This window comes from Phaethon aethereus (genome assembly GCF_964289735.1).
Source record: "Phaethon aethereus genome assembly, chromosome: 9".
Lineage (NCBI taxonomy): Eukaryota > Metazoa > Chordata > Aves > Phaethontiformes > Phaethontidae > Phaethon > Phaethon aethereus.
In genome coordinates, this window is record NC_138585.1 from 21,843,312 (window position 1) to 21,858,961 (window position 15,650).

Below are 15,650 nucleotides of genomic sequence, written 5' to 3' on the forward strand. Positions count from 1 at the left end.
TGAAGAACGAGACTTCTTGCATGTTTAAAGAATACCCGTTATTGAGACTGGGAAAAAGCAGACATACATACAGATCTCCTGCGTTATTTAACTTCTTGTCCATAAAGAATACTCTAGAAATTAAAAAAAGCCGACCAACTTGTTTAATTTTGAAAGGTCTAACACTGTACAAGCTCTAATATTACTGGGAAAAGCTCCAGCTTTTCAATAGATTTCATATTTGTTTCAGTGTGGCAGCTACTACCTTTTAGAAACTCATCAGCTTTCAAAGAGAATTGAACTGAGAATAGAAGCCCCTTAATGCAAGACTACTGTAGAAGACTATTATTAAAATTGATTATTATTCAGACAATATCAATTTCATTATCTCTGATCGATCCTAGCAAGGCTCCTTAGTAGCCTTCAGTTACAAATGCTGCATGAAAGTAACTTAATACTGCACAACAAATTGCAGTCCTGCCGCTATCAGTAAATTTGGTAACAGTCTGACTTATTAGCAGGCTTCTAGTAAATAGCTGTCGTAGGTGCTGGCTGTGGGGAACTGGATGTCAAAGCACTACCAAAGAGGGCTCAGAAAACTCTTTCCCCTCGAGCCTTTGTTAATTTGATTTACGTGTACAGTCAGGAAACTAATCGCTAATTGTTGCAGTGCATACCATAGAACCGCAGCGCTCCACTCAAACGCCGTATCTCATGAGTACCAGCAGACTTCAGTTTTACACTCTGCTGACAAGAGATGCATCCTAAACAGGAATTTGTGAGTGTTTGGTGCTGAAGAAATTTTACAAGAGAACTCTCAGCAATGTCCTGTGCCACCACCTCCTCCGAGAAAACAGCCAACCCCTGAGCACACTGTATCGCTGAGAAGTTGAGAGCCAATACAGTTAACTCAGCAGGAGCAAACTCCTACGGTTGTTCAGGCAATTAGTAGATAGTTCGCGTTATCGGTTATTGTTAGTGCCACTAACTAAATTGTAAGGGGTTTTGTTCTGGAAGGTTTGTTTCTCAGTATCTTTAGAAGAAATGTTCCTGGGACCACTAGCCCAAATCGAGGATTCTCTTTGAGTTGCAAGGACTGGACAGTGAAGGACAACTTTGTCCAATTTCTGCATCCTCTGGTATTTCCCCATTGGAAGCAATCAGCCTAAAATGAAAACTGGTTGCCATCTCAGCAGGCTGGGTGCTTTTTCCCTTCAGATTCTTTCTGTTAGAAGAAATATGGTGTGGTTACATCTATAAAACTGATGGATGGCAACATAAATAAGTCTTTTGCCTCTAAATACTGCCTTTTGGCCAGCATTAGTGTCAGAATCACTCAGAAATGTCTAGTCAAGTATTTTGCTTTTTCAGGTAAAGTCAAGCACAGGGCCTACCTCTTGCCAAAAGTTTTTTAAAAGGTATGGATTTTTAAAATCCATAGATGTTTCATCATCTGTTCCAGTTTGTCATGCTGAAACAGAAATAATCCACCAAAAACTCGAGCTTTCCAAACAGCACCAAACATCTACAGGCAAAAGGGAGAATGAAATGTCCTAGGGACAGCCCAGCAAACAGGAAGACTCAAGGTATCATCAGTCCCTCCCAGATCCCTTCATTACCCCAAGCAGGCGGGAGTGAGGTGTGCTAGACCTTTAAAAAGCAAATTGTTCCCTCACCCATGCTGGCACAGCTCATTTCATCGCTTATTAGAAAAAGCAGTACTTGTCACTATTCAGAATTGCTGTTCTAATTGGGACTAAATCGCCCCCCACTTTTCAGCAGTCATGGTAAAGAGGTAGATAACTAACGGCCATGGAAATTGCTTCTCTAAACCCTAACCACACTTCTGCTATGATGAGTTTGAGGCAATTTCGGCAAGGTAATCTCTAATTTTAAAAGCAGCAAGATTATGCAATCCAAAAAATAACTGATCAGAGAAAAATTCATTCATACACTATAGCCTATCAAAAACTAGTGTTCCTTTTTCTTAGAAAATGTGAGGCACACAGATGTTGCGCAGGAAGGCACTCCAGTGGGACAAGCTCAGGTGTCAGATCCTGCTCCACATAATGCAGGACAGGACTTTGGCCCCCAGTCCCCTGCCTCCCATGTAACCCCTCAGCAGCACTGAGCTGTCCCCCTGCTCCCCCCCTCCGCCAAATTTCTACCCTGAGCCTGTGAATGTTGCATTGAAACAGACACCGTACCACCAAAAAAAAGGCAGATTTGTGGAAAAAAAACAAACAGTAATTTAAAAAAAAAAAACCTTCAAAAATTCCTAATTAGCTCATCTATGCATTTTGTTACTCCATAAAATACACATCTAGGAATGATACACTTAAAATACCCAAAAGCACCATTCTCAGCTTCCACTTTGATGACATGTGAAGTCCACCCTAGGACATCATATACAACACACAAATCCTCCTGCTTCTCTTCTTTTGAGAAAAGGTCTCAGAGGTTTGGCAAATTCTCTTTTATTTTCTTATATCCCAAAGGTAAAAATAAAATACTTTTTTGTCTTTTAAAGAGTTTCTGAACTGATAAGTTGGCCCAATTGTGATTTTCCTTCTATTTTCCCCAGCACAACGCTCTATGTTGTTGTTGAGAAAGCAGCAGTAAGACACAAGTCATTCATGTGGGCTGTGCCAGGTATGGAAGTTTATCAAGGGACTTACTGCTTATTATGCCGATGTGAATATACAGCTTATTAGATCTAATTCATTACTATATCACTGGTGTATGGCTTAGAAAAAATATTTTAAAGCAACACTATGTACTTCATTCACAAAGGACATAGTTATAATACAAAAATCAGACTTTAAATGATTTCCCACATCAAACATCAAAAAAAAAATCAATGTATTTTTTACGGTTCCCATTCAAAAATAATCAACCAAGAGGAAAAACTGTTCTCAGTGAACCACATGGTGGACTTGAAACATGAAACATGTCCTTATAATGTTAAGCAAACCATAAGCTAAGGCATTTCTTCAAAACAGAAGAGGAATTTTATAACCATATGCTGTAACTGACCCTAACATGAACAAACTTACACCTCCTTGTCAAGCATTTTATCAATATAATGCTTCCTCCTTTCATCTACAGAAAAAAAAATGAAAGAGGTATATTTGGCAAATTAAAACAAACAAAAAAAAGAGGCAAATTGAATGAAACCAAAGAAAACTATAAACCAGACAAGCCTTTTTACTGACACCTCTGAAGTACAGACATAACCTATTTTTTGGTTAAAAAATAGTATTTGATATAAATGGATATTTGGAGCCTAAATTTATCAAGTTGCTGTTCCACAGATACCGCTCAGGTCATGTGGGCCATCCTTCTTCCACAAAAGACACCTCCCCATGCTCTCAGAGCCATTCTTCATTGGGGAGGTAGCAGGAGGCTAAGTGGGAACTTTCCCTTGTTTGACATTACTCTTATCTTCTTTCAAAAAGGGCTTTGTTCTTATAAATACACATTCAAAATTATCACGTGAATAAAGAGAATCCCAAGTGATTACACAGAGTGTGGGATAAAATAAGTCTAGAGAGCTCACTTAGCTCCCAGTTACCCAGGAACATGCCAACATCCATTTCTAAAGATGTAGGAGGCAGGACTTCACGCGCAGTCTAGCTATATTTAATACTCGCATTTTTTATGGCAATGCAATAAATCACAGAATCACTAAGGTTGGAAAGGACCTTCAAGATCATCAAGTCCAACCGTTAATCCAGCGCCACCATGTCCCCTAAACCATGTCCTGAAGCGCCACATCCACACGTTTTTTGAACACTTCCAGAGATGGCGACTCCACCACCTCCCTGGGCAGCCTATTCCAATGCCTGACCACCCTCTCGGTGAAGAAATTTTTCCTAATATCCAATCTAAACCTCCCCTGGCGCAACTTGAGGCCTTTTCCTCTTGTCCTATCACTAGTTACTTGGGAGAAGAGGCCAACACCCTGCACTTGGCCTTATTAAACCTCATACAATTGACCTCTGCCCATGGATCCAGCCGGTCCAGATCCCTCTGCAGAGCCCTCCTACCCTCCAGCAGATCAACACTGCTGAGACTGATATACAGGAGGGAATAGGATGAGTTCCCACTGAGATTTGCTTTTTGCAATGTATTTTTCAACTGTTGGCATGACAAAAAACCATGATTTGCTTGAGTACAGGGGACACAGATCACAAGTAAAGTGAGCAGTGGTCTAAGACAGCAGACTGCTACCATCAGCCATGTAGATGTCAGTACATAGCTATTAATTAACAGTAGCTGTTAACAGGAGTAGGGACAAAACGGGTCTTTGCTAAGGGAAGCAGTCACCAGAGCCTCCTTTTTCTCCTCATACCTTTTCTTTAGAAGCAGAGGCTCTGCTTCTGCCACGATTTCTCATTCCTGGGACAGCAAAGGCAATTTTGCCAAGCAGCAGCCTGTAAATTTAATTCAGTCCAAATCTCCAGAACTGAAATTTTCTGAGAAGTTCTAGGCTCTCTTCGCTCATCAGGTCTGTGTTTCGCAGGCTTTACCTGATAAAAAGGTTTGAAGCTCCAAGGCTTTAACAGTACTGATTATAACTGATCAGGGACAAGAAACACTTGGTATGGAAGTTTCTCACTTCACTTTCAAAAAAAAACCAAGCAATCTCCTCTTCTCACTGCATAGGCACTTTTGTTTCTTTGGCCATGACCGCGTAGGAGAGCTGCTGCTGTCTACTCTCCCAAAGCCCTTTGAAGAATTAAGTTTAAGTTATGGATAGCACCCGGCACCAGTGACAAATCAATTCTTGCCAGAGATGGATTTGTGAGATTCTGCAGGTGCTATTACCAGCTGGAAGAAGGAACAGATATGCCTCCAAAGGACAGTTAGTTACAACTAGATGTATTACGAAGGGATTTAAACCTCCCTACTGCTCAAGAACAGGAGCCAAGACGATGGCAAAGGCGGCATTTGAGTGAGAATATACAGGATGAAAAGCAGAGTTGAAATGTAGGAGATGCTCTGTAGACTGGATGAAGAGCAAAGCAAAGATCCTTCTGCCTGTGGCTCCCCAGTCTTAATTACGGAAAAATACATCCAAGAGGACTGTGAATCTGACAGTAACTGAGTCGTATGGTTGTTGAAAGGAATTACTCAGTGTAAGGCTATTAGAATTTTAAAAATAGAGTTTGAGAGAATTAACTATTCTGATAAATAAGGTATAGCTAGAATTATCATTGACATCAACACACCCGTCCATTTTTCTTTACACTTACTGTCCAACATGAATCTATATTGGTTTAATTTACAAGAGTCAGCCCCTAAATTATAACTTCCTATAAAATAAATATAATAGCCCCACAATTTCCAAACAAATTAGGATTGTTTCACTTTTATCTGGTTTTGGAAAAACAAAATTGAAATAATTTCATATAAATAAAAATACCACATTTCATATTTCCCCGATTGAAATGCTCTGCACTTCTAAACATGAAACACTGCACTTCTAAACATGCAACTCAATGTATTTTAGGAAAAAGATGCCGAACTGGATGGCAGTAGTTCTTACAATATAAGTCTTTGAAGAGCCTGTATTTCTGCTACTTTTTGTGCTTTAATTACCTTGTCCACTTAGATTTTGTTAATAATATTCAACTCAAACCTTAACTGAAAACACTCACCAAAGTTTGGTTTGCACAAACTCACATGTTTACCATTCTAACATACAAAAGCTTAGCAACATATATGATGACCAGCTAGGCAGCTAGTGACAGTAGCCATGAAGTCAGTGACAACACTCCCTCTAACTGCAGATCAAGGCATCTCAGATTTTTTTCCCTTGTCTTCTTCCCAAAAGTAGGGCAAGAAAAAAAAAAATCACCCAGGAGGCAGAGGGAAAACTACACAGCATAAATGGGAAACTCATCTTTAATCTGGGGAAGGAAAAAAAAAAAACAAAATCAACCCACCCATAAACACGAATCTGCTGAATAATTCAATTATGTGGTAATGACTGTCGGATAGCTAACCTGCAACTAGCAGATGCACAAGAGGATAAAGATATACTTCTTTAGCAACCCCCTTTTTATAGAGAGAGTAGGAAAAACCAGCTGAATTTTCAAATGCACTTAAGTCATACTAGAAATCTGAATCCCATTTTAAGAAGCAGCTTAAACATGTCAATTTTCATTGAAAATTGGGCTTGTTTACTTTTGAGAATTTAACAGTGTGCTTAGCAAAATTGTTGGGTGTTTCGGTATTTTTGAAAGTCTGCCTCTTATGACCTCAAGCATTTATTATAGACTTTAGAGACTTCCATATCTAAACTCATTCATCACTTCTGAAAACAGGACTTTACTTATTCTATATAGGAATTATATCTTGGAGCTGCAGATACATTCCACATGGGAGAAAGACCGGGGACTCAAAGCACAGATGACTACTCTCCAGCTATGCCCTCTCTCTAAAAGGGCTCAGAGAACTCAACCTTGCCATGGAGTCTCAATCTACTTGTCCCAGGAGATAGCCTACTTTCAGCCTATAAATTTTACTAGCTTTATCCATCTGTGTTACCTTGGTAAATTGTGCTGGTTACGGACGTAATTTTAAACAGTGCCTGAGGTACTCTGTATCTCGACTTCTACCTGGTCTCTTCTGGACGTGGAATTTATGGCCTTTTCATATTCACCCTGAAAGGCTTGCGGGACCCAAGTTACACCAAACTTGAACTAAATCTTTTCCTGTATCTTCAAAAAGAAAACTGAAGAGAAGTCATATTTATGGCACAAACAGCTATAATACTAATGGCTTCCTATCAGCTAAGTGATGTTTGCAGAATTATGTCTGTTTTTACCAGTTCTGGCTCTGCCTGTACTATGGAGCAGGTTGTTTCTCTTATAAATATTTATCTGAGCAAATTTAGCAATCACACTCCTAAAATGTTAGATCTACTGACTGAACAGAATTAACAACATTTGTCTTAATTTTTATCACAGAATCATTAAGGTTGGAAAGGACCTTCAAGATCATCAAGTCCAACCGTTAACCCAGTGCCACCATGCCCCCTAAACCATGTCCTGAAGTGCCACATCCACATGTTTTTTGAATACTTCCAGAGATGGTGACTCCACCACCTCCCTGGGCAGCCTGTTCCAATGTTTGACCACTCTCTCGGTAAAGAATTTTTTCCTAATATCCAATTTAAACCTCCCCTGGCGCAACTCGAGGCCATTTCCTCTCGTTCTATCGCTGGTTACTTGGGAGAAGAGACCAACATCCACCTCACCACAACCCCCTTTCAGGTAGTTGTAGAGAGCGATGAGGTCTCCCCTCAGCCTCCTCTTCTCCAGACTGAACAACTCCAGTTCCCTTAGCCGCTCCTCATCAGACTTGTGCTCCAGACCCCTCACCAGCTTCGTTGCCCTTCTCTGGACACGCTCCAGCACCTCAGCATCCTTCTTGTAGTGAGGAGCCCAAAACTGAACACAGGATTCAAGCTGCGGCCTCACCAGTGCCCAGTACAGGGCACAATCACTGCCCTGCTCCTGCTGGCCACACTATTGCTGACACAGGCCAGGATGCTGTTGGCCTTCTTGGCCACCTGGGTACACTGCCGGCTCATGTTCAGCCGGCTGTCAGCCAGCACCCCCAGGTCCTTTTCTGCCGGGCCACTCTCCAGCCACTCCTCCCCAAGCCTGTAGCGTTGCATGGGGTTGTTGTGACCCAAGTGCAGGACCCGACACTTGGCCTTGTTAAACCTCATACAGTTGACATCCGCCCATCGATCCAGCCTGTCCAGATCCCTCTGCAGAGCCCTCCTACCCTCCTCCAGATCAACACTCCCACCCAACTTGGTGTCATCTGCAAACTTACTGAGGGAGCACTCGATCCCCTCATCCAGATCACCTATAAAGATACTGAACAAGACTGGCCCCGGAACCGAGCCCTGGGGAACACCGCTTGGGACCGGCCACCAGCCGGATTTAACGCCGTTCACCACAACTCTCTGGGCTCGGCCATCCAGCCAGTTCCTCACCCAGTGAAGAATAAACCTGTCTAAGCCATGAGCTGCCAGCTTCTCCAGGAGAATGCTGTGGGAGACGCTGTCAAAGGCTTTACTAAAGTCCAGGTAGACAACATCCACAGCCTTTCCCTCATCCACTAGGCGGGTCACCTGGTCATAGAAGGAGATCAGATTGGTCAAGCAGGAACTGCCTTTCATGAACCCATGCTGGCTGGGCCTGATCCCTTGGTTGTCCTGCAGATGCCCTGTGAGCACTCTCAAGACGAACCACTCCATGATCTTCCCTGGTACGGAGGTCAGGCTGACAGGCTGGGATCCTCCTTCCGGCCTTTCTTGTAGACGGGTGTCACATTGGCAAGCCTCCAGTCTTCTGGGACCTCCCCTGTTAACCAGGACTGCTGACAAATGATGGAGAGTGGCTTGGCAAGCTCCTCCGCCAGCTCGCTCAGCACTCTTGGGTGGATCCCATCAGGCCCCATAGACTTGTGGGTGTCCAGGTGGCTTAACAGGTCCTTAACTGCTTCCTCCTGGATTATGGGTGGGTTATTGTGCTCCCCATCCCCATCTTCCAGCTCACGGGGCTGAATACCCTGCGGATACCTGGTCTGGCTATTAAAGACTGAGGCAAAGAAGGCATTAAGTACCTCAGCCTTGTCCTCATCCTTGGTGACAATGTTCCCTGCCATATCCAGTAAGGGATGGAGATTCTCCTTGCCTCTCTTTTTGTCATTCTTTTTATCAGAATGTAATCAGATTCTTTTTATCAGAATGTAAAACACAACGTGCAGGGTAAGGAAAACTTCAGGTTTTTGTGCTGACTCCTTTCCCCCTTTCAGGTACCTCTGACAAGTCCTCTTGAAACCTCTGAAACATCAGGAGTAAACTGATTTCTACTTTTTATCGTCAACATTGTAAGCACTTCCCTACAGGGGTGGAGTGAGGTGTTTAAAAAGGCTTACAGAGATAATCTTTAATGAGGCTGCATCATTAATTAGGCAACTTGTCCAAGGCCAGTAATTACAACCGTGCTAAATTGCACTGAATTTCTGTAGCATTGACATTTCACAGGAAGCAAGGTGCAAAGTTGAAGGAATAAAAGCCAACACAGTGACTTTTCTTACCTAATGATTTCTAGTATGTCTGCTGGGAAAAATGCTTGATACAGACCTGGCCGATGCAGATGGCCAGCATGGGACGGACAGAAGAGCAGCACATGAGCTCTTACCAAGAGCCTCCAATGGAAAAGCTGGACAGGAACACCTGCACCTCCCATTTCAGACAAACTGCCTTTATCCTACGTGATCCTCCATTCCTAACTCAAATTGGCACAAAGGCTTCATTCAACTCACACAGAACCCAGTCCAAATCCCAGCAAAATCAACACAAGTGTCCCGGTGCACTTCCACAACCTCTGAAGAAGCCCAGAGGGGTGCAGATTTCATCCCAAAAGGACATTCCCACTCTACACCTTCAAGCACACTAAGGTGATGTGTGCTTGGGTGATATGATTGGCACTACTGTGTCTTTTATACATTTTCCTCCTAGGTCCTTTATCAGGACTGTTAGCAAAATCCCTTATCATTATTGAGTCTGATCTAAGTAGTAAACTAAGAAAATGAAATTAATGTCATTCTCAGTAACATTTAGAAATTGCAAGCTAAGCAGCTGCCACTTACTCCTAGTAACTCGAAGTCTATTATATTGAAATAAGTCTTACAATAACATATATTGATTTTGTCAGGTTTGGGCTTCTTTTTTTCCCAAGCAACATATGTCGCGTGTTCTATATTTGTGGGGCTGCACAGACACAGGTTTCATTGCTGTTGCTCTGACTCTTGCCAAACAGATGTTGAGGGAAAGCAACTTAAAACAATGTGGGATAAAAGCTGCCTCAGATGAAAACACTGGGTTAAGAAAAATCTTGTGGGTAATGCAGTATACTAAAAGCATTGATTTTATATATTTATTTACAGAATAGATAGGTAGTTGAATTAATGCTTGACCACATTTGTTGAAATCATGCTATTATGTAGAAAAAAAACCCTAAATGCTAAGAATTATGTTAATTATAAGGATGGCAACTATGTGAGTTTTTAATTTCCAAATTTTTTTTTTTTTTACCTAAAATCCAGATTCTCACTAATATCCTAGTAGCTAGCTGAAAGTTTGAAAAATGCTGAAGAGTTTGAAAAGGGATGCTTTTAAACCACCCTTTGAAATAACAAAATGGCAAGCAATTCTGAATCCCCAAACACAAAGAACTGACATATTATCCTGAGACTGATAGAGTTCTCTGCAATTTGCTGTAATTTGTGTAATACCCAATCAGCAGGGCTTAGCTTATTCCAATACTTTGTTCATGACTAAGCCTAGTGACAGAATTCAGTTCAATTTACTCTGAGAAGACAAAGAGGTTAATTTTTTACCATTCAGAATCAACATTTTTCATCACCTATACCCTTTCCCATTATGAAAATAATTAGACTCGTATAAAGTAGAGTCAGTTCAGCACATGAAAACTGACATGAAATCCTTCATACCTACTTTTTCCCTTGAATTTAGTAACAGCGTTGGCTCAAAAGACAGTACTAACTGCTTCACGATTTTAGGTTTGGTTTAGCAAATAAAATAAAAGGCAAATTATGTTAGAAGACTTCTGTGGTTACTTTCAATGTATTACTGATTTACTAAAATACAACTCATTGGATGTCCATGACAACAATCCTTTCTAACCTCAGATGTGTTAAGTTCTGTTGCTTCTGATCAAAAAAATCTGCAATGCGTTTCTTTTACCATGAAAAAGGAATTTGCAGATCCAGAAGCCAGAAATAAGCTCATCTCCCCCCTTATATAGAAATAACTTACAGAAACTGGCAGGAAAACCTAGTTCCTTCCACATTCACTGCTACAGAAAAGTGATTATACTCTGATACGAACGTGTTATATAAACTTTCAAAGCGGTGAAAAGATTCCACATGGAAACAAAAAATTTAAATCAAACCCAGTCAGTATAAATTTTACAATATTTTATATTCATAAAACAGGTACCAAAGGAAAAAAAAAAAATATCAGTGTCTTTGCATTCAATTTTTCTCTCCTAAACCCATGCAGACTAAAGGTTTACTTCAGTGTATAGACTGAAAAACAAAAGCCAGAGTTCACTTATTTGCTAGAGATTAGATGGCTATTTCTTAAAGGACCAATATTACAAAACACCATCTAGTCTTGCTTTTCAACAATGTTATTTGACAATTGACCGGATCTCTGACAGCTGGTCTATCGTCGATATTTCTATTCCCTTTGAATTATCTGTTTTTGAAAACAGATTTTCATGTACATTAAAGTTACTATTAATATATTTAGCAGTAGAATGTTATTAAAGCAAAAACTATGACCAACACAAATCCACATTGCTAAAAATTACTTGAGTTTCATACATGTTTATGAAAGCTTCCTGAGCATCATGAGAAAACTGAACATGAAGGAAAAGTCAAGGTTTGTAAATAAGATTCCACATAAAACAAATTACAAGAAGTCTTAGCATGGGCACCTGATTACATTTAGTCAAAAAACACGTCAAGGTACATACCTGTAAATCTGTTGAATATTTTCAGCTTTGATTTCCTTGAGAATTTCATGGTAGATATGAAGGTTATTTGGTTCTTGAGACGCTGGGGGAGAAGGGCATTTGTTGCGTGCGTAATATCCTATCACAATTCCAAAAATAAATAAAATCAAAGCAGTGCAAAATACTTTCAGTATCTGAAAACAATTGCAGTGGTTGCTCTTTGGTGCCTGTCTCGTATAGTGTGAAATGTAGTCGGGGTCTTCCTGAAGCCGCTGGAATCTTCCCTTTGGAGAAGATGATGGCTGGATGGGCTCGAGATCAAGGTCAGGGCTCTGCGAGTTTCCCAGGTGATGCTGGACTGCACCATCCAGTCGGAAATGGTCAAACCCAGGCTCCTCCAGCTCTTTTTCCATGTCCCATTCCAGTTCCAGTGCTGTGGCTTGGAGCTCATCGTTGTCAAGGTACGGAGCGTGCCCCTGTGCTCTCTGGTCTGCATTCACTTTGTGATAGGCCATCTTTTTATCTATTAAAACAAAATTTAAAAAAACAGCCTAAATGTTTGTTTCCTTATGTGTACACAAACAATTTATTTATTCTTTGTAAACGTGGAAGAACTAAACATATATAATAAAAAGCAAAAACCGGGTTCACAGTATTTCACTTTCCCCATTTCCATCATCCCGTCTTCTTTTGTTTGATCAGCAGTCCCATGAACATCGCCATAGAAGAAAGAAGCCATTTAAAGGAATACAATATATTGTAACAATATGAATAAAGGGGATTTACAAGTGCCAATGGCACTATTATTTTGTCAGTCCCCAAGATAATATTAAAAAATTGAGTGAAGGCACAGAGTTTCCAAAACAATTATTTATTACCTGAAAGTAATTTTAAAGCTTAACAACTATGTGTTATCAATTTCATTTCACACACCATGCAAAATAATGCTGTTAAAATAAAGTTGAAAAAGTACAGATAGTATAACTTCCTTGATCTGATGCTAAACACATGGAAATGATAAGTTAAAAAAGAAATTTCAGGGTGACACTGTACTTACACATCAATAAAAGACTTCCATTTAGATGGAGCATTCTATTATTTATAAGTATTTTAAATGCATAGTTCCCTAGTGACTGATGAATTTACTTAGAAATTGTCCCAGCTGTTTTGCTCCACTTATTTTTCCCATTTTAATGAATAAAAAGCACTGCCAGGTAAGTATTTATATCAAAATCATTCCTTTAATAGCAAGGTATATCCGTGACAATTCTAGATATTTCTATGGAAGTACGAGGTCTCTAAAGGGAACTCTGACCTCTAGTACAAACATTCAAAGTCAGTTTTCAACAAATCATTTTTAACAGACTGCAACAATAGGGTGCCATTTCGTCCGTACTTTGACAATAGCTATTCCATCACATAAGCATCTGTAATTTAGGGCTTTTCAAACATCAGACTCACTCATCAATTAGAATAAAATGAAGATAAAGATATTAAACCTCTCATAGTGATGGATATCGGACTGACACCTACAACATTACATTATCCCTGCATTACATTTTAAGGCATTTTCTTTCTCTAAGACTCACCTCCAGATAACATTAATGAGGCCACATCACAGATGAACCTACTCTCATGGCAAAGTAGAATTTAGCTCTTTGAAGCTCTCTGAAGAGAGCAAGCTGTTAGAAAGCACTGATATACTGAAACAGCCTATTGTCCACTGAAAGACTAGCTTGCTCTGTACAATACCAATTTACAGATCCTATTTCCTTGTACAGCCATATAAATACCCCTCGCCTATAACTGTCAGGCAGTCTAGGAACAGTCAAGGGAGCCCATAGTTGAGGTATGCGTTACAAGTGCAGCTACCGTATACACTTTGCAGATCAATGCTCTACCTGCAGTCCAAATTTTTCTATATGCAGTGGAAGCAACAGAGTTTAGAGTGAGCTGAACTAAAGCATTTTATATTTGTGTGAAAAGCTACATTATTTATTTAAATAATGACAACAACTGTTAGTCTCTAAATTCCAGTTGAGTCAACAAATGGCTTACACCTGCAAAGCCATTCTGGCTGAACTTTACAGACTTTCTGTTAGCCCAACCCTCAGGTTTGTGAAGGTCCCTCTGAACTGTAGCTCTACAATCCAGCAGGTCAACCTCCTTCCCCACAGTTGTGCACTACAGAGATTTCTCAAGTGAGCACGCTGTCTCCTTAGTCAAGTTGTTAAGGAAGATATTTAATAATATCAGCCCCAGAACTGCTCCCTGGTGCTCTAAGTGTCTTACCGAGCAACAGCTGGACATCAAGTGATTTATTCATATTCTTTGGAAAACTGAGCTAACCAATTTTCAAGCTATTTATCTTCCCTTTCAATCTGTCTCCTCCTGTTTTGCTGGTGAAGGGATTAATTTGCAAACCATCAATGACAAGAGATCACTACTAGATAATAACAACTGCCCAACAACCTCATTTTTCCAACTCCATACTGCTTTTCATTAGAAATTAAAGGCAAGTGTTTTGTCTTTTAAAAGCAAAACAAATCATTACTGTATTCCATAAAAACATAATTGTGAGTCTGGAATTACTAGTCATTTAACAAACTGCTTTATCCAGATAAACAAACCCTTAACAGATTACTACAATATTACCCATAGAATAGAATTAAGGCAGTTTTTCAGATGCAGTTGTATAGTAAATGTTAATCTTGCTGTGCTTATAAATGGTGACCATTGCATATCTGTGGTAGTTAAGTTTTCTCTGCATTTATAACATTTAAAAAATTATGTTATTGTTCAATGGAGTGTATTAATAAAGGTTATTTAAATCTACACGCAAGTACATAATAAAAATTCCTATAATATTTCTTTAAATGGTTGTTAATGCAGATGAGTAGTAACCACATTCCGCAGCTTAGCATCTCAGCAATCCAGTTTTCATACAAAGCACCAAAACCAGTTACCTCACTCCAGGGGGGGGGAAAAAAAAAAAAAAAACAACCAAAAAACCCAAAAACCAACACACAAAAAAACCACACACAAACAAAAAACAACAAACAACTAAATGAACTAAAATAAAGACCAATATTCAATTCTGGTTTATATTTAAGAATAATGTTTGGCACATGGTATCTTCCCAGCAACGTATATGCTTTAGGTAAATAATGCAAAAAAATGCAAGAGTAACCCCCGTCATCATCTTCGCTTTTTCTACTAATATTGCTAAATTCATTATTTGGGTATAAGGACACAGAATAACTTACCACAAAGTACCTGAGATTAGGGCTCCACAGTGTATTTAACTATGGCAACAGTGACTTTAGAAAGGAGTCTCTTGATTCTCAAGGCAGAAGTTGTTCGTGCCATGTAACCTGCATTACCAGTTCTATTTCGTATTTGGCTGGTTAAGGAAGTAGGCATGACAAAGATTATGTATTAAATATAATTTTAGGTAGAAATTAGAAGGATAAAGAAAACTACATAGAGAATAACAAAAAAATAGACAATAGAAACATGCATGAAATATGGGTAAACTATGAAGTCAAGAAAAACCACCACAATACTCTAGTTCAGTCTTCTCTAACACAGACCATAAAATGAACATACTATTGAAAGACACTTTTGAAAACTTCAGGAGATAGAATACCCACCCCATCTGCCAGCAAGCTGTTTGAACATTTAATTGTTGTTAAGTACATGTTTTATTGTAAAGATAAAAGAGCAACTGCAAAATACCAGAAGTCTGAGTGTGCACCAAGTGAGCTTTAAAGCCATTCTACAGGGACAGCAAAGGGGATCGTAAACTCTGGAATACTGGACAGAGCTGAGCTGATGACCAATAAAGTTGATGTGCATTTCTATATCTCCACTTATTTGTGGGAAGAATGTTTATAGAGAGGTATCAAATCAATGCTAAATATCCTTTCAATTAACTGTATACCAGCATTCAGGAGAGTCAGCTTTATCAGATCGTTATTGCCTTAACAAGCCCATTTCAAAACTAACTGGTTTTTGATCTTAAAAATCTATCATCTACCTGTTCTTTGATCTTAAAAATAGCACATTTACATCCTGTCTGATAGGTGCATCTTGTTG

At 39.6% G+C, this 15,650-nt stretch overlaps 1 protein-coding gene across 1 annotated transcript in view; it reads right to left on the reverse strand.

Moving 5' to 3' along the window:
* NAALADL2 (N-acetylated alpha-linked acidic dipeptidase like 2) overlaps positions 1-15,650 on the reverse strand; it is a gene marked incomplete at both ends in the record, with an annotated part of 379,117 nt that overhangs the window by 275,905 nt on the left and 87,562 nt on the right. Inside the window, one exon of the mRNA XM_082003692.1 lies at positions 11,574-12,075. Coding sequence (XP_081859818.1) covers positions 11,574-12,075 — 502 coding nt within the window. The remainder of the gene's footprint in view (positions 1-11,573; positions 12,076-15,650) is intronic.